Genomic DNA, 24,272 nt, shown 5'->3' with positions numbered 1-24,272 from the left:
GTCTCTACACCACACTTGCATAGAAATAGTGAGATGATGACAGCTTATGGGAATGCAATTTACCATACAACTACTAAGTTTGCAAGCCCGCCATCAAAGCAGCAGCTCAAACCTTCCTCATCGTGGTCTGGCTTTCCCGCCCCTCCTCTGCACAACACACACTTCCTCAACCAGCAGAATAGCATCCCTTGGCTTTTAGAATTTGCCAAAACACACCTGCAAGGTTGTCAAAAGCTGGGCAGAGGTTACACATACCTTCAAGTACAAGCTTCCGAAATGCTGTGAATTGATGAGGGGAGGAGGTACTGGGGAAAGATAGGGGAGGAAATCAAACATATGTTTATTTGTATCTAACAAGGTAGCAGGATATTTTCCACACCAAATGCCTGAATCAAGCGTCATTATTACTGTTTTACTAGTGAGAGCCAGCACAGCCAGCTCCACCACTCTCAAGATCACCAAACAAGTACCCTTAGTTTGGCACACAAACAGCCTACACTTCCACCATCATCAGCCCTGCAGCACCACACACGCATATTTGCATGACCTATCCATGACTAAGTGGGACATAGTCACTCTGTCTGTCCTTACAAAGAAACTTTCTCTAGTCCATACTTGTCTTCTAAGCAGAGGAAAAAATTCTAAGGAACAGATTTATTAAAAACAACAACAAAACAAGAATAACATAAAAGTATGAATCAAAGTAAGGGGTGATCATGTCTGGACAAATTCTCCAGTCACACTCCTGTCTTCAAAAGCCAGTCAATTAACACTCTTAACTTGTCTTCTGTACTCTCAGAAGTAGCCAAGTCATTTGTTTTATCATCTCCCCATCTCCCCAAGGATATAAGCATTTATTTATCAATCTGCATCACAGCAATACTAGACAGCTGAGAGACAGTTCCATTTGTTGCAGCAAATAAAAAAAAAAAAAGGCCGCACACTGTATTTGGCTGGATGCTTACAACAAAACAAAACAACAACAACAAAGAAAAGAGGAATAAACTCCTGGCAGAGCACGTCTTGCTCCCAGTGAAGCAAATAGGCAACTTGCATTCATTATAACAGAAACAGGCCAGACACTTCCATACACAGCCCTCCAAATGTGCTCAGAGTATATCCTGGCCTGACAGCTGTTGGCAGTGTTGCAGCACCACAAACTCAAGACAGCCAAACTATCTGTACACTAGCATTAACAGACATGGACCACAAGAGAAAGGCAGGAAGATAAACTGACATAGACTTTAAATTTCTTTCTGATTAATCCATTTAGACAGAGTTTGCTTTACTAGCTCAGCATCAGTTTTGGTCCACTCTTTTTTGGTTTTTATGTTGGTTGTGTCACTGCTAATAGTGCAAGCCACTTCCATTTTCTGCTCAGACAGACACTTCCAATGTCAACGTTAAGTGCTACTACACTCGTTGATTTGCCCTGTAGTCAGGTCTGCAGAAGGGATGTCACTTCCTGATACGAAGCTGAATAACAAAACCATTCACAATCTTCTGCAAGAACCAGAGTGACATCACGTGTGTTAATGAGGTATATATTTCCATAATGAGCTGTTTCCTGGTATGGAAGAGCTCCAATCTCATTATACCACAAACTCCTCTGGGAGCTGATCCTCTCCCAGAAGATCTAAGGAGAGGCAGTTCATGGACCGCTTCCCGTAAAGGGCAGACTTGGTTTTGCAGTCCGCTGTGGAATAAACACAGCCATAGATAGACAGCTTATCCTCCAGGCTGCAGCCAAACGTGTAGCTGTGGGACGTGTCTGAAGACAGTGTGGCACTTAGTGGCGGGTGCTGGTGCTTATAAAGGCGGATGTCATCCAAACTCTGGCTGTGCTGGTCCATGCAGCTCCTGCTTTTGGGTGATCTGACCTGCCAGTTCAGCAAGACATACATGAATAAAAACAATGAGCTCATATACAGACTAAGGATGCTATGCATGCTACAAATTTTCCAAAATTGTTCTTCCATTCTTTCAAAAGAGCCCCACCAGCCTTCTGAAGGATGTTGGCTTAATGAAGAAACTGTGAACCATTAAAAAATTACAAGTGCATTAAGCTGCCTTATCATGTTGAGCCAGATTCTGATCTGTTTGTACTGTGTTCTCAGTGTCCAACACAATGGATGAAACACTTGACAGATACTGACACCTGAATGACCTGACATTTCTTGGCAGATCCATGCAGTCATCCTCAAATGGACAAACTGCACTTAAAACAAAACTACCCCAAGCGCTTCAACACACTGAGTTAAGTCTATTGAGCTGAAAGGAAGGTTCAAAAGGCAATGATGCAAACCAATGGGCTACCGTGTCCAGTAATTGCAACAGAGTTTCACTACATAACATCATTCTGCAAACAGGAGCAACAAATCAGCAGTAATTCCTAGAGGCAGCATCTTGCTATACAAGCTGTAATGAGTCAGCCTCTGTGAAGGAATTATTGACCATTTGAGACATTTCCAACTTTACCACTTGCTTCTTGTCTTGCTCTGCCTCTTTAATAGTCACCTCTTAAATGCTGATAATAAGGCTGATTTCAGGAGTATTCTTTTGCACCACAGAAAACGTCCTCCCAGTATCACTTCTCTCACTGCAATAGGAAGGGCATTAAAAAAACCACCCTGAAGGAAACCCTGTGCTGGCTCAGCTGTACTCCCAGAAACAGGAATATGTTGCATGGTTCTGTTAATGCTAAGGAAACCCTGCAGCATTTAGTAACATGGCCTTGTAAGAAAGGTTTTGGTGGTTTTGTAAGGAGGCACCTAATATTTGATGCATAAAAGTGGCAGCCAGGTCTTTGCAATTGTATAAAAGTGTTGATCAGAAACATTTTTATAAAACAGGTGCCTCCCAGTCAAGTAACAGAGTAAGCATGTGTTGGTAACAGCAGTAACTTTAAAAATATTATTTTAAGCAAGATGCCTCCTTCCAGCCTTGAGCTCTTAAGCCGTCAACTCAAATATAGGCATAAGTTCACTATGATTTGTAGTGCATGGTCTTTAGCTTTGGAAAAAATAACCAAGATTTTATTCAAATCTACTATAGCACTTTACAGACTATTTTGGTGATAAGTGAAAATTTCTTATTACTTTTGACTGGGTCCAGGAAGAAACATGAAATACTAAAAAAAAAACCTCCTAAGAAGTGATTGAAATCCTTGTTCAGATATTTACAATTATTTCAGCAGATAACGCCAATTTGGATTCAGAGAGAAAAGAAAATGTGGAGGCTTTTTCTTTGTTTGTTTTCCAAAACTCCACAACATTTCTACCCCAGTGGATGCAGCTATACTTTGAAAAGAGGCCTTCAAAAGACATTTTAATAAGACTTTTCCAAACAAAACTTATTAAACTATGTACTTTACTATATATAATTGCCCTTTCTCAAATGTTTGATGGAAAGAAAACTTCAACAACAAAGACTTCAGCACACACAGAGTATAATCACACAAATGATATAATAATTAGAGCTTGAACATCTGTTTTTGCCCTGATGTGATTTACTTCTGGCTTCAGGAGCAGGAAGATGATTAAGTTTGCAACCCACACCCAAACTGCATGGATTGTCTTTGCTCTGTAATCCACTGAAAATCTGGAAGTGGTTGATTTTCCATTTCCCATCCAGAAACCTAAGGTAGACAATAACTGGCTTGCAAGATTTCCTCGCTGATTGTTCCAAACCTCTCTATAGTATTCTGAACCCAATGCTGCTCTCATCCTATTCCTGAGAGCAGTAGCAGGCCAACAGCTGGTTTTGATTACACCATTTAAAAATGAGTCAAATCCAGACCAATTCAGGTCACCTGATTTACAGCTGTCTCCATTACACTAGACCTTGGTCCAATGCCCATGCACATGCCAGACCCCCCTGCTGAGCAACCCCCTCCCTTACCTGGTGAAGGGATTCCACGCTTTGGCCTCTCATTTTGATTAGCGTGACTTGCACTACAGACAGCGATCCATGATTTATAGCTGTAAAGGAGAAAGAGAAAGGGAAAAGCAATGCAAGTTTGAGGTTTTGTGGGCTGCAGAAAAGGGAAGTTGTTCTCACAGGCCACATTCAATCCCTGCTATCCTCTAAATATAAATATGCATCAGTAAGCACCCTCAGTGCTCCAGGAATTTTGCTCACTAGTGCTCCTTTTCACCCCTAAAGATCAATATTTAAAAACTTTCAAGAAAAGAGTTTCTCACCAACATGTCCCATTTTCACCCATCTTGTTTTACTATAAAGGCTGTACATCTTAAGGCCAGACAGCTCATGTGTGAGCCGGTTGTCTAGCATTCCCTGTATCACAAGCCACAAAACTTTACCTATGAATTCCTGTAACTAGCCCATTTTTCTGTGGTTGAATCCCTTGGCTGTTTTGTGGTAATCAAAATTTTAAAGCAAATTACTTCACTAAAAAAGATTGACCTCAGTTATCTTTTGGTCATTAACTGAATATAAACTTGGCACATTTGGAGAAGGGAGACTTTGAGGAGCACAAAGAAGAGCAGCACTGTACAACATGGAATGCTGCCCTTTAACCTCTAGATGAGCTGACTGCAAATCCTGTTGCAGAAGGTAGTAAGTAGCACTGGCAGTTGTTTGGAAGAAGGTAACAGTTTTCTTAGGTCCCTCAGATTATGCCTGTTGCTAGAGCCTTAAAGAGCAGCACTGAGCAGTACCAGAACGCCATCTCACCTTGGCAGCTAGCAGCATCTAGAGGCAGAGATTCAACAGATTCTCCCACAGTGGCCTCCTCTAACTGGTTTCCCTCTAAAGGCTCATCTACAGGCATCTCCTCTGGCTCATCTACTGCCAGCTCAAGCTCTAGGAGAAAGAGAGCAGCAGGAGAATGGTTAGCATTACACTTGTGCTCCAAGCTGCTGTACAGACTCTTACTCCCCATTCTCCTGCAGGAGAAGACAAAAGTGGGCTTAGAAGTCGCTCCACGTCTCCAAATTCTTTACCATCATCCCGAGTGTCATCATCAGCCCGCTGTTTGCTGCCAATGTCAATGCCAGAGCTACCGTAGCTGATGGTTGAGCTGCAAGATTTCTCTTTCCTATGCACCCGGTCAATGCTGAAGGGCTCATCCACCGACATTTCCACTGACACCCGGTGCCTGGAGTCAGCCTCGATGCCCGATGTGTGAGAGCTGCCATGGCTCCCTGTGGACTGGCGTGAGAGACGGTTATCCCTCTGGCTGCCCCCACTGCTCCCGCTGCCACGGGAGTTCTTGTCACATGGGTCCAGGTCCATGTCTAGTGTGTCACTGATGTAGGACTCTCGGTAACGCTTCTTCTCTGGGGAAGAAAGAAGAGAGAAACCAGTGGGAACTTTACGCAAGACCAAAGGAAGGGAAGCAAAAGTATTCAGTAAGTTCTGGGATTGGCACAACCTCACAACTAAAGAACAACTCCTGCAGCTACTGAACAAATAGAGGGACAGTTTTGTATTTTGTTTGCTCAGCAGATACTGGGATGCCCAGCTGGCTGTAAAAGAATTAGTCATATTCGAAGTAAATCAGCATGTTCTGAATTAGAACAGGCAGGTAGAGGCAGTTATGATACAGAAAACAGCAGGTTCCACAGTGAAGAAAAGGTCAACTAAAAATAAACAAACAAACAAAAAAGAGAGTGGCTTACTTAGCTAACTTAAGTGCTCAATCTTTAAAATCAGATGCATTGGCTCATTCTTGAAATAGTCACCAACATGTGGAATCAGCGAAGAACAGAATCCCCATAGCTGGTGTTTATTAATGACTTATTGTTTCTCCCATGGCTTATATGTGCTGAGGGTGGTCAAGAAGTCCATGAGACCCTAAGAGACACAAAACCACCTAGGGCCTTTTGCCCACAGGCATACATGATCAATGAGCCTTTCTACAGGTGACTTGCACATGCCAGTGTTTCTGCCTGCACAGCTCAAGGCCACTGTTGTTACCCCACTGAAGGGAAAAAGAAAGAACCAAGCTAGATGAGACCAAGGGCTGCCTTGCCCTGTACACTGATTCCATACAACCAGCGATCACCACTTCAGAGATTAATGTAAGCTCATCAGAATTAGTTGAGATGAGCAAGGACCAGAAAAGTTTCTTCCTGAGATCTACCTGGAAGGAGTCAGCCTATGTCCTTGGGCAAGAGGACGAGCTACTCTTTGACTGCTACTGACCTTGAAGGTAACAATACAAAGCTTACAATTCAGAGAAGACAAAGTATCAATGGACAATAAGAGGAACAGCAGTCAGGAAAGAAACAGGAGAAAAAAGCATTCAGGTGAAGGGTAGAGGGAAGGGGACACAATTGTATGAAAGAAGGGCTATGTAATGCATTTAAAACAGTCACCAGGAAGAGAGAGGTGGGCTGAGAAGTTGTAGGAAACCCAGCCTGCAGAGCTGGAAAATGAAAGGGGGTGAGCTGAGAGGTGATGAGGTGAATGAAGTTTGCCTGCAAGGATACTAGGGAGTATTTTTTTGTGTTCAAATCACCGTTCCTACAGATACTCTACAGGAACCCCATCAGAAAAGACAAATTCTGGGAACCCTGATCTGCTCTCAGGCTGTTTCTCGCACCTGCAACTCCTAGCTTTTAACTGGATGACACTAAAGACTAAATTGTGTGCAGTGTTTAGTTAAGGGCACTAAAAAAATTAAGACACAGGCTCACAATTTGTGCTTCTGCTTGAATGCAAGATGATTTCATTCCAATGGAAAGCTTTTTATTTAAAATTATTTCCACTCAGAAGCATGCATCATATCCACAAACTGGAAACACAGAGAGTAAGGATCTTCTCTTACTTAAAAGGAGATATTCCCCCTCTACCACTCTCACACACCCATGCTTTCTGATCACAGTCTACAACGTGGGAGCCATAAACATTTCTCAGGAACAGACTTGAAACATCTAACACCTCTGTTTCTCTCACGGGGTCCTTGATAAGTCAGAAACACCATTAATTAGATACAGAGCAGCCACCGTGAAGCAACAGCAGAGCCTAATACGCTCTTCCCCTTACCAAAGTCACCTGGCTGTTCCTTAACATACCTTCAGCCTCCTCCAGTTTTTGGATTTGCTTCAACACTGGCTGAATATTCAGAAAGAGCCGGTGACTGTTGCTGAGCAGCTGCAGCAAATGCCGTGACCTGAAGGGGCAGCCTGTGTAGTAAACCAGTTTCCTTGCAGAGGGCAAGCCATCTGGCTGGATCTCAAATTTTTTCCCCTGCGTATAGAGGAGAGATACCAGAGAAATGAGCAAAAGCATGTTTCCAGCCACACAGCTACCAGAGATAGCTGTGGTTTTGTGCATGCAAGTGACAGGACTTGACATGGCAGTGCAGGCAGGCTGACAGCTTTGCCACATCCCAGGTTGACAGCCACTGCCAGATGGCCTCCATTCCGTCATACTCACCAGAAAGGCCAGCTTCCCAATGTGCGACCAGGGAAAGTCGTAGAGGAGCTGGCGAACGTGATTCACCTCCTGCAACACATCAAACTCAGAGTGACAAAGGGACTGGCAGGTACAGGGTGGAGTCAGCGATGTGCAAAGAATTTGCAAACAACCAAGAATTTGAGATATGTGGAGCCTGGTGTTCACAGGGGAGGCAGAGGAGCCACAGTGAGGGGGGAGGACAGAGAACTGGGCAGAGTTAATGCTACACCAGAAGGCTTTCACAGCAGTCTGTTACCTGATAGATGTGCATTCCTCTCAGGGTCAGGCCCAGGATAACTGTTGGTCGATCCTCCTTCTTATCCTAAAAGAATAGAAGAGCCTGGAGTCAAAGGTTAATCTACAAAGACCATGCCCCTGTTCTGGCACCTACTGCAGGAGAGGTAGCAGGACTCCTCATCAGGCAGATGCCATCAGCTCATTTGGTTTTTATTATGTTTCTAAAGAGCACCTTGCCTTGTTGACCCCTGAAATATCTACACCTTAAATCCCCTTGTGCTGGGAGACTCAGGAATTTCAACAGCCCATGTCCTAGCTGCCCTGGACAGGGAATCCTGTAGCTTTAGTGATTTGAGAGCATGGACCATTACTGCTCTCAGAGGTACCTTGTAACCTCTCATACTGCCATGTGTTGTCTCTGCTATCCCCACAAACATGCACCATTCTCACTCCCCAGGTAACAGAGAGCCCAAAACAAAGGGACACCCATCCCCCTCTCCTTGCCATGGCACTGCTGTTCCCATCTAGGGACTTCGTAGATCTTAGGTGTCCCTTGGCTGGGGGGGCTAATCAATACTCAGAGTTACGGGACTTTCCTTCTAACCTTTTAATCTGGGTTTTGAGAGCAGGTGGTTTTACATGTTTGCATCTGGACTGGAATTCTGCCTTGCTTTTAGCTCATGCTGTATCTTGCTATGACATACTTCGTCTCTGATAAGATTCCTCTGCTTGAAGACCAAAAAAAAATCATAAACTAATTCTTTCAGCCTCTCCTAGCACAGCAGAGTTAGGGAAAGGAAGACATGTTTTTGTTAGGAGGAGAAGGAGGAAGAAAATTTTGGGATAAAAATTTATGGGCTCACAGAACTCAAACTTTGCATCACAACCATCTCTCCTTATCTGTCTTGCAAGATGCAAGCCTTGTGCCATTACATTGCCTTATATTAGGCACAAGGAACAATCCAGGAATCCAAAACTGACATATAACTGCAAAAACACCAACCAGTCTGACACGGTTGGAGAAGGAAGGGGATAAGAAAGTCGGAATGACTCAGTGTCACCTTCACTTATTACATGACATTTGTGTGAAAGCTGGCTGACCTCTTGTCGTTATTTTAATGAACTTCAACAAGAAAAAAAAAAGGCTTCTCTGATTTTCCTGGTGCAATTCTACCAACAGGCATGGACAAAAATTAAGTTTTGCCATTCCTGTGGCCAGTTTCTTGGCCAAGAAACAAAACTAAATTCCAGCTATATCTGTATATTGGCAACAGATTTGTTTGTGGGGACAGGCCTCATTGGCTGAGCATTTTAGATTTGTTTGGCCTCTCTGAATCAGAGGCAACCATCCCTCAAAAAAAACAGAAAGAGAAAAATGCAATGGTGTACTCAATCAATGATGCGAGAGAAGTTCAAAATAAGAAGCTCTTTGTTTAACCTTCTGCAGCCTGTAGAAGTGGACTGGCACATCTTCCAGTAGGCAAGACTCCTTAATGAACTTCAGAACTGCTTCCTTAGTGCTCAGCCCTTGCTGTTCTCGGTGCATCTCTGGGGCATGTTTCAAGATGTAGTCGCTCCCCCTCTTCGCAATTATCTAAACCACAAAGAAAACAAACAGGTCAGCAACTCTTCAGCGATCCACATGGGAGGCAGTTGTGATCAACAGCAAAGCAGAGACTGGAGGTGGAGGAGGCTCATATATTCCCTCAAGATGTTAGTCCATGTTCACTTCTACCTCCCTGGAGGATAAGCATTTAAACCAGCCCAGATGACACTGATGTCTCCAAACAGATCCTAGATGGCAAAATTGTAACAGACCAAGCCCACAGAGGTCGGGTCAGCTCTTCTCACTTTTAAGTATTGGAATTAGTTTTCCTAACTCTTGGCATCCATAAATGTTTATGGGCAGATAACAAATATTGCTCTGCATACCAACACAATCAGCAGCAACATCTCCAAACAGGGCAGAAATACTAGGTTTTCCTTTTAAGACGTGAAACTACACATTAGGCTTATTTAGCATTTCCATTCTCAAAGGCACAGATAACACTATCTCAAGGTATTTTTTTTATCTATTGGGAGTGGTTGGCAGGCACGTGGCTCTACTAAGCAGTACAAAAATCTGCACTGGGCCTTTTGCTCCTGCCCTGTGGGTGCCCAGTTCCCCTGCTTGCACACATGCTCTCTCCATACAAGCCTACAGGGTGGCCCTGACCCCTCCCATGCCTGACTGGCCCCTTCCAGGCTGTAAACAGCAGTGACGGATAAGAGGGACATCAGCTGAATTCACTTCACAACATACCCGACCACTGGGGACATTTAAAACTAGATTGCACCAGGAACTTGAGAATATCCTGCTAGAAACAACCTGTCCTGGCTCAAAACAACCAGACTCCATCACCACCCAGTTCCCACTTCCATTTTATATTAAAACCCTTGTTTACTCTGTTCGGTAACACCTTTGCCCTCCTCTGCATGCCTTGACCGATTAGTTGCCCTCCCACGAGGAAGGCTGGCCCCGATGGAGGACAGCATCATTGCCATCAGCTGCAAAACGTCAGCAGAAAGAGACGTGCCAGTTCCACAGTTCAAAGCTGGGTGGGTCAGCCCAGGGCAGCACTGCCTCTCCTCACCTGCACGAGACTTGGGGCAGCCCTTGGCCAAATGATATGAAGCACGTGTTGGAGGAAGAGATTGCGTTGGAGGAGGAGGAGATCTCTCACTATCTCCCCATGGGAGCCCAGAGGCAGGGAGAGAAGCGTCCCCACGCCTGCCAGATTTCAGTGTTTATAATGATGTAATAAATCACCCACGTACTCGCTTGGGGTTGTGGCTCAGCACAGGTGAGCCAGGCTTTGCCCAGGCCTTTGCAGTGTTTGCCAAATGAGCAATAGTCTGTGATAAGCCCTTTAACTACCTCAGAAACAGCACACACGAGACCCACCTTTTCCAGCACTTCATTAGCTACCTCCTGACAGGCAACCCATAACAAAGAATGGCATGGGATGAGGGCCTGTTGTCTAGGACAAAGGAGCATTTCTGCACAGCAAGGCAGGCAAGCCAGGATTTGTGCATAAAGGAGACTATCAGCCTTGCTTCCCCAAGACAATCCCTGTCACTGTTCTAAACCTTCTTCCCAAGGCAGGTGACAGTGTCGTCCTTCAGGGGAGATGCAGCTTGCCTGGGACAGTGAACTAATAGAGCCTTAGCTAGTTTGCCTTCATTTGACAACTAAATCAGCTCTTGGCTTGAAGGGCACAAGTCATGTGCACATGCTTATAAACAAACATGCAAACCCATTTCCAGGCCTTTCCCTTTCCTCTTACTGCAGCTGAGCCAGAGATTAATGACAAAGCAAGCACAAGAGGCACTGCACAGCAAACCCTTAGGGTTTGGATTTATTCATCCCTGAGGCGAGTATTACAGAGATGGGAACAAAGGACAATGGACTTGGCTTCCAGGCCCAGAGGTTTTCTGGAGAGCTTGGGTTGTGCAGATCTTGCTGATGTGCCACTACAAATGCACAACCCTTTAAGCCATAGAAGAATTAAACAAAGACAGCTGCACTGTCAGAGTTATTCATGTAACACCAGCACATTCCCTCACCAAGGAAGGATGTAGCACCCACCTCACTGATGAATGAGTCCAGGAAGAACAGGCACTTACCTCCAGTGGACAGACAGGAGATATCTCCCGAGGGAAACTCAGGATGATACTCTACCCCTCTGCCTGATCATTGCAGTGGGAGTTGGGGAAGTTGCATGGCTGCATTAGGTACTACCCTGACACAGCTCCTGCTGTGTGTACAATCTGTTGACAGAAATATTCCCCCCAAACTTACCCATTGTGGGAAATAAGCCTGAGGTTCAAAATATTTTCCAGCATGGACCTTCTCTCTGTAGTTGCCCAAATCTGCCTGTAAGCTGTAGGCAGCTAGCAAGAAGTAGATTTCTTCTTTGTGATTGCAATGAGACATAAGTACTTGCTCTTTGAGATGGCAGTAGTAGAGCTGCCGAGCCACCTTATCGCTGCAAAACACAAAGGCAAATTTACCTGAAGAAGAAAGTTCAGATAAGACCCCTCAAAAACATCATCCTGCAGAGAAGAGGGATTAAACTTTGACATCTCTGGTGTGTGCCAATGCCACCCTGATACCAGTTATATGTGCGTAGGGAGCACCAAACCAAGATCAAGGTCTTCTCCCACTAAGTGTTGTACAAACATGGGAAATGGTAGCTTCTACCTTGAGAAGCATGAGATCTAAGAAGTTAGTGCAGAAGGTAGATGAAAGAAAAATCACGCCACACCTGTTTTGGAGACTGACTACAATCAAGCACTTCTGTTTCTCTGAAAAGCCTGTAGGAGCCAGGAGAGTCAACTCCCTTGAATTCCCAGTCCTGTTGCTTGCACACCTGTCCTCCTTTCCCCTCTAAACTTGGCACTGCTTTATTATTTCACCTTGCCTTAGGCTCAAGATACTTTTCAGCAGCTAATTCCCTGCAAGGTAGATCAGAAGGTAGAGGAGCCTTGGGTTTATTTTTGTCTTCTTCCTCAAGCTGCTAAATCGGGATGGTCTGATAAGGCATAATAACTGTAGTGCAGCATTGATAACCCACACAGCCCCTGCTCTTAGAGCTCATGGAAAGCAGGCTGCTGACATGTACATATAGGTGAGGTGCTGGGCACTACAGACTGCTTGTAAAAGTGTGTGTGCATAGTTTGAAGGGGCCAGGTAACTACCTCTGCACGGCTCCACACATCTCTCCAATTAAACTACTAGTGCAAGAGAAAGTTGCTTGTCATGCTGAAGGACATGTACATCAGGAGCGGCAGAATAATATGTAATCTCCTTTTGTACATAAGAGCAAAATGAAATAAGAAGCACTTATCAGCCAAACATACTCCAGAAGAAAGACTCCCCTGTATCCAAGAAAGAAAGACTATGGAGAGAGAAAACACAGAAAACCACAAGCTTTGTTCAAGATGAGAAAAAAATGCCAAAAATTTGGTAAAGATTTTAATCCACCCAAATGATCCCAACTCTTGGCTTGCCCCAGGGTCAGAGCCACACCAGAAGTGCTGATGCAAATTAACTCTGTCAGTTGTTCATTTTCAACTACCTCATCCTTTGTTCTGTACCGTGGGTGAGGGTGGTGCTGTTTTGAGTGCAGTCCATATTCCATGTGAATGGACTCCAAATGCAAAACTCTCTAACTTATGAAGTAATTTCTTTTGTCCATTTACAAAGGTCCATTTCCAGGAGCAGACTGAACAGAGCACTGCTCAGATACAAAAAGCAGATCCAAAATTGTTAGCAAGTGCTTTAGAGTATAAGTAACTATTTTTGGTATATCCATCTGATGCTTTTCATACAACCAAAAGACACAAGCAAAAGAGTGCTAATCGTGTTTTGATAATGTCGTCATTCAACCTGCTCTCTAAACACAGATGGAAATGCAGTCACAATTTTCCTAGGGATATGGAGTATGCTTCAGGCAGAAAACATTCATAGCTGGGTGAGGAAGTCTGTGAAGGTCTTAAAAAAAAATTCTTAAATAGATTTTTTAAGGATATTTCTGTGAGCTCACAGAGATGAGCTTAACAAAGAAACTTTATTTTTCTTGCCCTTTAAGAACACAATGACTAATTCAAAACACAGTAGCTACTGCAGAAGGGAACTTACCCTATTACTCTTCCATTTTCTACGTAGTATTGTACTCTAAAGAACGCAACAAAAGGAGGGCTGAATTTCTCTGTTCCCTGGAGCAAAGACAGAAGACAAGTTAAATTATGAACAGCATCCAAAATTCCTGTTCCCCTGTCTGGTAATGTTCTCTTCTCCCAAGCTCACTACCCACACTGCTTTTCGTTTTCTACTCTTCGCTCTTGGCAAGTTCTAGGGGGGAATTTGACTGTCTTGGAGGCTCACAACAATGAGGCATCACAAAACATTCAGACAGGCTGAATCACAAAATATCCTATGAACAGAAGATGATTTTTGGATAGAAGGGATGAGTCCCAGTGTAGCCTGGGGACACCCAGCCTGGCTCAGAGTTACCTAGCTCAGCACCTGGCAGCACCAGACGCATTAGTGCTGAACACAGCAAGTCTAAATCGGCCTCCCTCAAAGCACCAGGCAAGGCAGCAGGGCAGCATGCCATGCTGGCATGGCTGTGGCGTTTACAGGGCACACCTAGGAGTAACCAGCCATCCCTGTGCTGCACCACATCACTTATCAAGGACACATGTGCTGCCGTGTTCAGCATTTACTGCCCAAGGCTGAGGCGCACCAGCCTGATATCAACTCTGAGCCTTTTGTTTGGCAGGGCTTGTGTTTAGTTATTCACATGTTCCTGCAGCCACAGACCAGAAGGCAATGTTGATGTCTGCTTCACACTGGGGATGTCTGTTAGAAGAAAGCCAGCACGAGTTCTGATGTTTTAACTACAGCCTATCTTTCAGACTTACAGCCCTGTTTAAAAAGGAGAAAAAAAAAAAGAAGAAAAAGGGGAAAATAAAAAAGGAACATCTTACTACCTCATTCTTTCATCTTTCCTACTTTGCCACTTGACTGCTCACACAGGTAACTTTGCTCCTACAGGCAGTTCCAAGGTTTTGCTGGTTGGACCCATTTCACTGGGACAAGTTACGTGGCATGCTCGGCACATCTGATGCAGACAGCTTCTTGATCATCATGCAAATATTTCCATTTTATTTCTGGAACGTTTTTACTGTCACCCTATTTTATCAGCTGGACTTTCAGCTTTCCACCTGAAACCTCTTCATAGGAATTAATTCCTTGTCAACTAACCCAGTCTGATAGGCTAACTCCTCTCAGACTGCAGTACTGCCAATGGCAAGTCATTCAGTCTTTTATGATTCACATCACATCAGAGGTTCAACACTTATCCTGACTTGGAAAGTGCTGCAAGAATCCAACCACAAAGCAATCGCAAAGCGTACCCCATCCAGAGGTGACCAAAAACACCTGCCTCTGCTGAAAGGATGGGCCTCTGCATGACTGCGGTTGTCTTTGAAGTAATTCTCACTCATTTGGGAAAAGCAGAGCACTTGTTTGGGGGTAAGAGAGATCTCCAACCTTACTAGTCATCTACAAATTTCTCTGAGCAGCAAAAATGGCAAGCGTGCCTACTCTGCAAAAGAAAACCCTTATGGAAGATGGAAAAAGTCATAATGAGCCAATTAAGGTATCTGAATCCAATTGCTTGTTATACTTTGTTCTAGTCTATGGCTCCTCTAATAATGACATACACAAACAGGCATTATGATGTCTTAATGACCAGCATTAAACAATTACATAGGCTTGTCTTTATTTCATGCAGCTTTTCCCTCCCTTGACAGGGCTGGCTAGCGTTAAAGAACTAGGACTCTTCTCAAACAAAATATCCTTCTTCTTCCTCCACTGTCCTTTTGCATGTACTCTAGAAGAGTCACAGCTCCAGTCATCTCCCTTTTATCAGGTTCAAGTCACAAAAGGTTTTAGGCTGTTTTGCTTAAGGATAACAATGAGGTCTCAAGACTAAGTTCTAGACTAAGTTCAAATGGAAAACTGACCCACTGACCCACTCCACTTCTGTAGCAGCTAAGCCGCAACCATGTGGTTACTATTGCTCAGGTAAAGTTGTTTAAGGGGCTGTTTCAACACTTTTAATTAATTTTACAGCTGTGCACAAGTCACTGCATATTGCTACTGAAAAGTATTCTGCAGACCATCTTCAAGAAATGCTTTATGGACCTTAGTTTAAGAGTTTTCATCTCACTGTTTAGTTCAATAAAAAAGCAGCAGCCTCCAAAATAAAACACCCTTCTTACTTTGGTGGTCTCTTTCTTCCACTCCTTTGAAAAGTATTTGCTAAGCTTCTGCTCCAGGTCTATAAAAACATATTCATTATCTGAAAGATAGTAGGAAAGGGATTTCATGTTAAATAATCAGAGATTTTTATTCATTAAATATTTAGATGACTCTACAAGTTATGTCCAAACAATACATTTTAAAACATAGCCGACCAGGGACTAGACAGGGCAGGAAAAAGAGAGTATTCTTAAGTACATACACTACTCCAGACAGTATGGAAGGAAGGTCAGTCATGCCTTGATTCAAGAGATGCTGAGCTAAAGTTTCCCAAACACCTTGGCCAGAAATATAAAATTCCTACTTTATAATCCAGAAACCATTTACAAAAGGGAAACATCATCTTAGTAAGCTACTTGTGCTGTCAGTTTAGCAGATTCAGTTTTTTATTATTAAACAAGCAAATCCTACCCAAGCTTCCTATTCTGCCATCATGTAGCACCATGCTCCAACATGGCATAAGTAATCGAACAGAGTGGGATTTGACAGGTTTCATCATCTACGTGTGAATTGGATCCTCTGAGAGAGTGAGAAATAGGAAGAACAAAGGGAAATGCCCTCCTCAGAAGGTCTTGTTTCTCCTGCTCACACCCAACTTCTTTCATATGGAAAAAAAGATGAAGAAAAGGAAGAGAAACCTGGCCTCTCTCAAAAGACCAAAGGACCAGGGCTTGCTCTCCACCATAGTGAGGGTGAACAAGAATGGCACATCATCTTGAAAAAGCTTTATGCTGCTTTCAAAGCTGATATTTTGTAACACTGTTTCCCAATTATCAAATATAAACAACTCAGCCAGCGAACAATTTTGTCCCGGGTCTTCAAGTTCTTAAAAAAAAAAAAAAAAAGACCTGATGGGTGTTTTAAGCTTCAGCAGCAATGCCAGCTGAGCACATTCACCTGACAAGTCCCTCTACTCTTTGATCTTGCCCAGGACAGCATTTTGACAGGTAACATAAGTGCCAAGATGAAGAGCTTGTTTCTTAGACATGAAAGGTGCAGGGGAAAAAAAAAGAAAGAAAGAAGAGCCCTTCACAAAACAATCTGCCCCTGAAGACCAGCCTGGACTTCCAAACTTTGGCTTTTGCTTTCTGATGTCAAACAAAAAAAGGGAAGAAAAAGAAAAAAAGAAAAAAAAAAGATGAGAATAGAGGTAAAAATTTTGAAAATTTTCTAATGGAGATTTACAACCAAATGAGAGCCTGCACTCGTGCCTGTATGGTAGATGCAGGACTGGCAGCAGCCAGCGTCATAGCAGGTGTTGAAGGGGGCTCTAAGCTACCAAGCAGCCATCCTCCCAAAGCTTACAGGAGCAGATTTAGCAAATATGTTCTTTACTAGCTTTCAAAAAACAAGCAAGCAAAACAACCCCCTATTGCCAACTCCTTCAACTCCCACCTCAAGGGAAAGAAACCACACCCGGTGCTATCCCAAACTGGTCCACATCCCACCCTAATAGGAAACCTTGTGTAAAATACAGTAACACTGGATATGAAGAAGACAATCCCCAAAAGTCCTGTTTCCATTTTTATCCTCTTTCCTGCATTGTACTGATTGAAGCTGTAATTTTAACACAATTACATTTCTGTTACAGAAACAGCTTAGTATTTAACAGCACTACTGAAACTGTATAGAATTTCTGAAAGTGCTGGTGGTGGGAATTTAAGTGCTGTAGCATACAAGATGATATAAAAGTTGTTTGGCTATTTGGACAAGGAGAGGAAGAAATTTTATCATCACAGACGTTGCATCTTGTACCTGCCTCTTCACTTATGCCTGTAAGATAGGGTGGCAGGGGGGCTATGCCGGCCCCAGCCCTTACTTCTCTAAGTCCATTAAGATCAGATAATGCTGCCTTGAAGAGGCTGGTAAAAGTCCTAGTCAGTGAAAGAGAAGAGTTTGTTCATCCGTTAGACTTGCCTCTATCCCTTGTCAGCTGCCAAGTTGGTAAGCATCTCTCTGTAAAGCTTTTATTAAAAAGTAAGTAAAACTCGTTTAGGAAACAATTGCACAGCAAGTGGCAGGAGTGGGATAACATAAGCATGGCACCCCATCCCTCCCTGGGCTTTGGCAGTCCCAGGGCAGGGCACTTGCTTCACTACAGTCTCCCACAACAGGCTGCTCCTGATGGCACAGCACTGCTAGGTAAAGCCTGTATCGGCTCTGCCAGCACCGTGGTGTTTAGCTGCCATTCGTAAAGAGGGTAGAGAACCTGCACAGCTGTACCAAGTTGAGGGGTCAGTTTTCCTTTCTCACTCAGGAATGATCCCATGCACAGAGGTGTTTAGAGAAACAGGTGAATTACTCCTCAGCCCGAAGGGAAAGATAGTGATAGCAAGAGCAGTGGCATACCCTGAACCATCCCATCACAGCTGAATACTAGGTCAGAAAGGAAAAGTATGACAGAGCAGTTACACTGTAATAAAGTAATTTGTTGTCAAAGTTACCCACATCCCACAGCCCCTATTTATCTGTCACATAACACAGGTTAGAGAGATCACTCTGTGAGGGCCCAGATGCCAAGCCTGAGGACTCCAGGTTATTATTAGGCTTACTGAGAGGTGTCCACAGACCCCAAGAATAAGCCAGGCTGCAGGAGGACACCCCAATGTATCAGCTCTCCCTGGGGGTCCCACTCCTCCCCAGCCCAGTCCAGCATCCTCCCTCCCGTCCAAGAATGCAGCACTGCATTCCTGTCTTAATGAAGTTAATATTGCTGGAATGTCAACCTGCAGTGTAAGCCTCCATCTACAAAAACAAAGAGGTATTCCCCTCTGCAGCCCTACTGGTTTGTGATTGTTTTAGTTTTTTTTTTTTCTTTAACTGGATTAGTGATGAAACTTAAGAGATCTTTTGACAGATGCCAAAACTGTGTCTGGTTTGAAAACAAGCATCTCTAACAGATATGAGGGCACCAAACTGCAGCACTTCTGAGCAGTGCTGTAAAGGACAGTATAGAAATGCACAGATGGCCATCTTTCCAGGGAAGAATACGTTTGATCTGTCGATCCAAACAGGGCTGGATACTCAGCAGGCGCAAACTGCCATTGCTTCACTGGCCTCAGCTGAAGGACAACTGAAAGGTTCTAAGAACCATGCACACATGAAAGGTACTTAGAAGCATGCACACATGCGAATACACACTCATCCATCTGCAGACACCGAGTTTCTGAATTTCATCTCAGCGCTGTCAGTGACCTTATGAAATACCTCAGCTTCTCTTACAAGGTTCCCTCATGTATGTGTGTACAGATACCAGACCTGGCACAACACACCAGTGCACTGCACTGCAACCCCAAGAAATGTCTCTGGACAGCCAGCTAGTTAGCAGTAATGCAATTTACACATTTCTCCCAATTTCAGCTTTTAAGAGCTGTCAAATGAAATTGAAAGTTTATGCTGTAAAAATCACATTTCAAATTAAGGAGTTACCAGAAATGCAAACATTCACCACTCCTACTCTGCAAAATTAGCTTAGCACATTTACATACTTGAGAAAATGTAGGACGCGCGTTGTTGCAAAAAAATAATGGGCCAGGTCTCCAGTCAATAAAAAAAGTGACACAGTTCCAGTGAGTGATGTACATTTACAATAGGCATTATTTACACTGCAGGAAAAATGGGAATAAAAAATGATGGCTGTAATACAGGGTCAAATCAGTTGAGTCATTGTTACTCTAAAAGCCATTATTTTGCATTAACCAGTTCCTCCTCATCTCATTTTTTATGAAAGGTAAGTTCTCTGCATAAAAGCTAAGTAATGGTGAATAACAAAAAACCTGTTCTCCTGTGCCCATTTTGGCTAGAAGCACTGAGAAATTCCACAGAGGTGTTCTACCAAGAGAAAAGCTTAGGCAGCCAGGAACATCCCATTAACTAACTTGGTTATATTTTAGTAATAGAGCCAAACACTCCCAAAGAATAGGATTCAAATAAAATATAATTTAGTGCAAAGCCAAACTTCCACATAGCATACATTTTCTGCCTTAAAGAGAAGGGAAAAAATTATCCTTAAGTTCTCCCAGACGCTGCAAAAAGCCTCATAGTAACACCTTTATGTCCCTTGAGGCGCAACATGAAAGAGCAGAAGCAGGACAGAAGGATGCTGGGGTTAGGGGAGAGCTAAAGCTTAAACACTCCCCCTCCACCTCAAAAAAAAAACCTCACAACACATACTGTAGAGCTCACATAACCTGTTTAGCTTCCCTGAATATTAGCATGGATTTTTTTTTTTAATTGAAGAGCTGGCTACACACTCCTTTTGCATGTACAGCTCCCCAGGCTTCCGAGTGAGTGCTAGTGGTCTCGGAACATCACTATCCAAATGGCATCCGCTCCCATCACCTCTACACAACTTCTCGATGCTCCTGGTGTTACCTTTCAAGCCAACAGAAAGAAACATTGTCTACTCTCCAGTACCTGGTTGATTAGTTTACAAAGGGGTCTAAAAGAACTTGGCTCAGGATAACCTTGTGGTTTTAGCTTTAGTTGGAAATACAAGTAAAACAAGTGAAAAATCTCAACAGAGACTAGGAGTAAAGCAAGAGAGGTCCTGGTTGAGGTCTCTTTACCTGGGATGGACACAAGGCACATGGAGGTTATTATGAAAGGAGACAATATCAAGAAGCCTGAGGTCCTGCGGCTGCTAGGAACTGCTGAGGTCTGAACATAGACTGAGATAAAGGCTCAGTCATTCCTGGTAATGAAAAGGCACCGCAGGAATTTTATGTTGGCATCTTACAGTTAGTAACAAGGCAAGCCCAGGCACAGATTTTCAAACTTTGGCGGTGTCATGAGTGATTCTTCTGCACAAGAAGAGCTGCCGAACCATTTCTAGCACTGCTCATCCAGGAGCAAACAAACTCCTTGCAGTTCTCAGGCAGGAGAGCCCTTGGCTGGATGCTGTACTGATGCTGAAGGAGAAACAATTTACAGCAGGTACAGGCAAAAATATGTCTTCATAGAAAGAGACTGCATAAGTACTTTAAAGAAGTACTATAGACTCTCTGAACAGCTGAAATCCCACAATTCCCTCTAGGTGGTACATTTCTGTACATGTTTTTCTTATCTTGCATTTAACTCATTCGAGGTATCAAAGTCACTGTAATAGAGTTGTACCTTAGGTTAGAATACAGACAAAATTCATAAAGGAGATGCAACTATCCAAGCAGATTTAAGAGGACAGGCAGAAGCAGGGAGAGTGGGGAAGGACTGGGGTGTAGAAATCATCAGAAGCTATTTTGGAGAATTTCTTTTGTCATCTGTCTCTTAAGAGACCCTTTGTTGTAAGAGACATCCACATAATATAAAGATAATATGGTGGCATATTCTGTCCATGAACTTCAGTTCTCGAGGATATACAGATGCAGAAGAATTAACTGGAGATAGAGTGGTCTTGGCAGAGTTAATCACTGAGCTCCTTGCTAAGTGTGTGCTGGGAAGCATGGGCCTAGCAAGGTGAACAGCCATAGCTGTAATAACCAAAGGATGATCCTCGAGGCAGGGGAGCTGAAGCAAAGGGATTTGTTTTTGATAGAAAGCCAGCATGACAAATTGATAAGAGGGCATGGAGAGACAGCAGCAGGGTATAGGAACTGCAGTCTTGCTCCTTCCCAGTCGAAGGTTTCCATCTGCTTGGGTCAAGCAAGGTTTGTTCCTAGAAAGGAAAACCCAAGACTCAGGATCGAGGGATCTGTGTTATAACTACAAAGGAGGCCTCTCTGTTCTCTGTCTGCTGACAATCTGTTTTGTTTTAGAAGACTGAATGTGTCGCTGCACACACTTTCTGATAACAAGAGAGAAACTTCCCACAGGGTACTAGATAAGGTTGATCCCTCAGGAGGATTTGCCACATAAGACCCAGTTGCTGATGCCTATGGAGCCAGACTGAGCCTGGCAGGGTGGCAGGGTCTTTTACTGAGTAAACTACAAGGAAAAAATGCACTTTAGCAGCAGCAGCAGCACACAAGGTATAGCCTGCCTGACAATCCGTGACGAAACTAGAAGAGCAACACGTCCCAGGGTTTGTGCTGGTGTGGCCTCTTATTAATGTACACTCCTGAACTTTATATTCAAAGTGATCAGCTTCTTATAGACAGAAGTTTTTTTCCCACCAAATATATTTGGTTGAAGTGGTTTTTCTCTTGAGAATAAAAGTTTAAGAGCAGAAGAGGCTAAAAATTCTGTCCTGCCACCAATACTGCGTCCTTTAATCCTGAGCCTTCCCTCAGCATCTGCAACAGTCAGAAGAGAAGGCAACAAATTTAGGAAATGAATGCTGGAAAACATGCTCCATGACCTAGAACTCAGATCTTACAGTATTCATGGTTTGCAGTTTGCCTGGTGCTTTGTGGTGCTGTTTTCATTTTTGCCACACTTATGGGTTAAACTTCTGTTCATGATTAAGGACCCCAACCCCTCACACACATACTTACTATGAGACCAAGTGAGCATTAGTGTATCTGTACGTCTGCAGGTCAAATGGGCTCCTAATCCAGATAATCCATGCAGTGTGATTGGCTACAGTGCTGTAGAAATCCTTTAATTTTCATTCTCTTGCTACTGCTGACAGTCAGGGTTTTGTTGATAAATTAGCAGGAAAGTAATGGATGCAGGTGGATTAGAATACCTAGTTTTGCATGTGGCAGCATCAGACTCTCAAAAATAAATACACATTAAGAAAGCAGGAAATATATAATTATTAAAACAGAGCAGCTGTTTTTTTAAAAAATGGTGTCTTAGAGCTGCAGCATAGAGGCAAAAGCATGATACAGAAGAGGAATACTTTGTTCTCAAATGTGGATGATTCCTCTCCATTTTCTGGACATCTAACCCAGCCTTTCCTCACAGACCAGCCCCATGCTTCCCCTTCATAGCCTCTGTGGGATGTACACTGACTTGCTCCCCACCCGAGGCAGTTGACTTAAGTAACCTCAAGACAACCCTGGGCAATGCAAAACTTACACAAGGCCTCCCCACAACCTGACCTGAGCGCTTCCCTTTCTTGAGGTGATAGCTTGTTATGAAGCCAAAAATCCCTGAAAAGCAGGTAATGCCCTAAAGGCTACTTCCAAATGTCAGATTCAGAGTGCTACCTTTGCTATAGAAACAAGACCTCAGCCACCATGGGCAGCAAGGGAGATAATCGCCAGTCTGTTGGCCAAAACAAGATGGGGGGAGGAAATCAAGTTGTGGAACAGAAAAAGTATTTCCTCTGCTACAGCTCTACAGTAATAAACCTGGAGCTATTTTAAAAACAAAATAAAGGAAACCTTAAACTCCACCCCCCACCAGACTCCAGGCAACAGCTTATTGGACTTTGACAGACTAAAGTTGTGGACCAGAGAAAGCAATAAACTGAGCAGGTTTGCTCCCTCTCTCAAGAGCTTGCTGCAGCCTTCCTGATGGCTATGCCCATTCAGGCTGAGAAACTCACTGCTGACACTCTTCTGTCATCTGGCCCCAACAGTTTCTTAAACAGGGGCACAAATAAAAACAAAATCTTCTTATCCAAAATTCTGGCACCTGCCTGGGTGGCAGAGGGAGATGGCTGTCAGGAGCATCCAGGGTGAGCATGAGAAGCCTTCAATTAAGCAGCTTTACAAACTGAGCTACAGCAAGCAGGAATGAGGAACAGCGAGGAAAACAAAACCAAAAAGAAAGGTCAATTCAGCCTCATGGACTCCTGCAACTCTTTTCCTTTACTTCCGTGTAGTGAGAAGATAGTTTCCATTTAAAGCTGTGGACAGTATACTTTAAGGTCTAGTCAACACAGCTTTATTATGCTTTTTGGGATGGGGTGGTTACACAGCATTTCCAACAGACTGAAAGAGATCTGCCATAATAGGGTATTTTGGGGTCAGAGCCCCTGTTTGAAGGGTGAAGGAAACTGGACCACACGACAGTTGAGAGGGAAGGAAAAAGCAGGGTACAGAAAATATGAAGCAAAAAACATGTGAAGGGAGGGAAAAAGTGAAAGAAATACAGGAAGAACCGGAGAAGAGTACCTAATTCAAAGAAAATAGGAATGAAATTGCCCTGTCATACCGGGGAGGACAGGAGTTCCAATTTCAGCTAAGATGTCCTCCAAGTGGAATAGGCAAAAACTGGTGTTAAAAAAATGAGGCAAAGGGGAGGACTCAGAGACACAGTTGTTTGTGAAAAAAGTTAAAAGCATTCAAGCGTTTCTCACATTAAAAAAAAATGAATTGGTTTAAAAACACAGGTATATTTGTTAGCTACTGGTTTAGTTATTTTGATGGAATCTCTCGGAGACTCTACAAACCTTATGGAGATAAAAAGCTTATGTTGGTCTCAGTTTGACTGCTATATTCAAAAAAAGCAAAAATTCTTAAGAGAACGAGAGCAAAAAGGAAATGAGACAATTAAACTTAAAAAGCCCCTATTTTATCCCACATATTTGTAAGGGGGCAAAAGAAACCTTATTTAGAAGGACTCATAAAAGACTACTCTCATTTCAATGAAATATCTAGAATTACAGTAGTAAATAACATACTTGAGAAAATTTCTGGAGGAGAGAAAAGTCTTTCAGTGCTTTTGAAAATGTGGGGAGGCAGGCTAAGCAGGACAACAGATCCATTTCTAATTACTAAGAGTTGGAGGGGTGCCAATGCTCACAGCATCCTAGAAATGTAATCTCTCATATCAGTTTGCTTCTTTAAGGCATCATCTTAACACAATTTCCTGGGCAATACTAAGCTGCAGGACCAAGCAGACTCGC

At 43.4% G+C, this 24,272-nt stretch overlaps 1 protein-coding gene across 1 annotated transcript in view; it reads right to left on the bottom strand.

Annotated features, from left to right (window-relative positions):
* Positions 1–639: 639 nt before the first annotated feature.
* FRMD1 (FERM domain containing 1) overlaps positions 640–24,272 on the bottom strand; it is a 40,014-nt gene continuing 16,381 nt past the window's right edge. Inside the window, exons 4-14 of the mRNA XM_064648913.1 lie at positions 15,496–15,575; positions 13,346–13,422; positions 11,504–11,690; positions 9,101–9,256; positions 7,682–7,747; positions 7,405–7,473; positions 7,041–7,215; positions 4,965–5,300; positions 4,696–4,824; positions 3,901–3,980; positions 640–1,880 (exon numbers count right to left, since the gene is read on the bottom strand). Coding sequence (XP_064504983.1) covers positions 1,593–1,880; positions 3,901–3,980; positions 4,696–4,824; positions 4,965–5,300; positions 7,041–7,215; positions 7,405–7,473; positions 7,682–7,747; positions 9,101–9,256; positions 11,504–11,690; positions 13,346–13,422; positions 15,496–15,575 — 1,643 coding nt within the window. The 3' untranslated portion in view covers positions 640–1,592. The remainder of the gene's footprint in view (positions 1,881–3,900; positions 3,981–4,695; positions 4,825–4,964; positions 5,301–7,040; positions 7,216–7,404; positions 7,474–7,681; positions 7,748–9,100; positions 9,257–11,503; positions 11,691–13,345; positions 13,423–15,495; positions 15,576–24,272) is intronic.

Source organism: Pseudopipra pipra, chromosome 3, assembly GCF_036250125.1.
Source record: "Pseudopipra pipra isolate bDixPip1 chromosome 3, bDixPip1.hap1, whole genome shotgun sequence".
Taxonomy (NCBI): Eukaryota; Metazoa; Chordata; class Aves; order Passeriformes; family Pipridae; genus Pseudopipra; species Pseudopipra pipra.
Note: the sequence above shows the minus strand (reverse complement) of the source record. Positions and strands in the feature narration are given on the sequence as shown.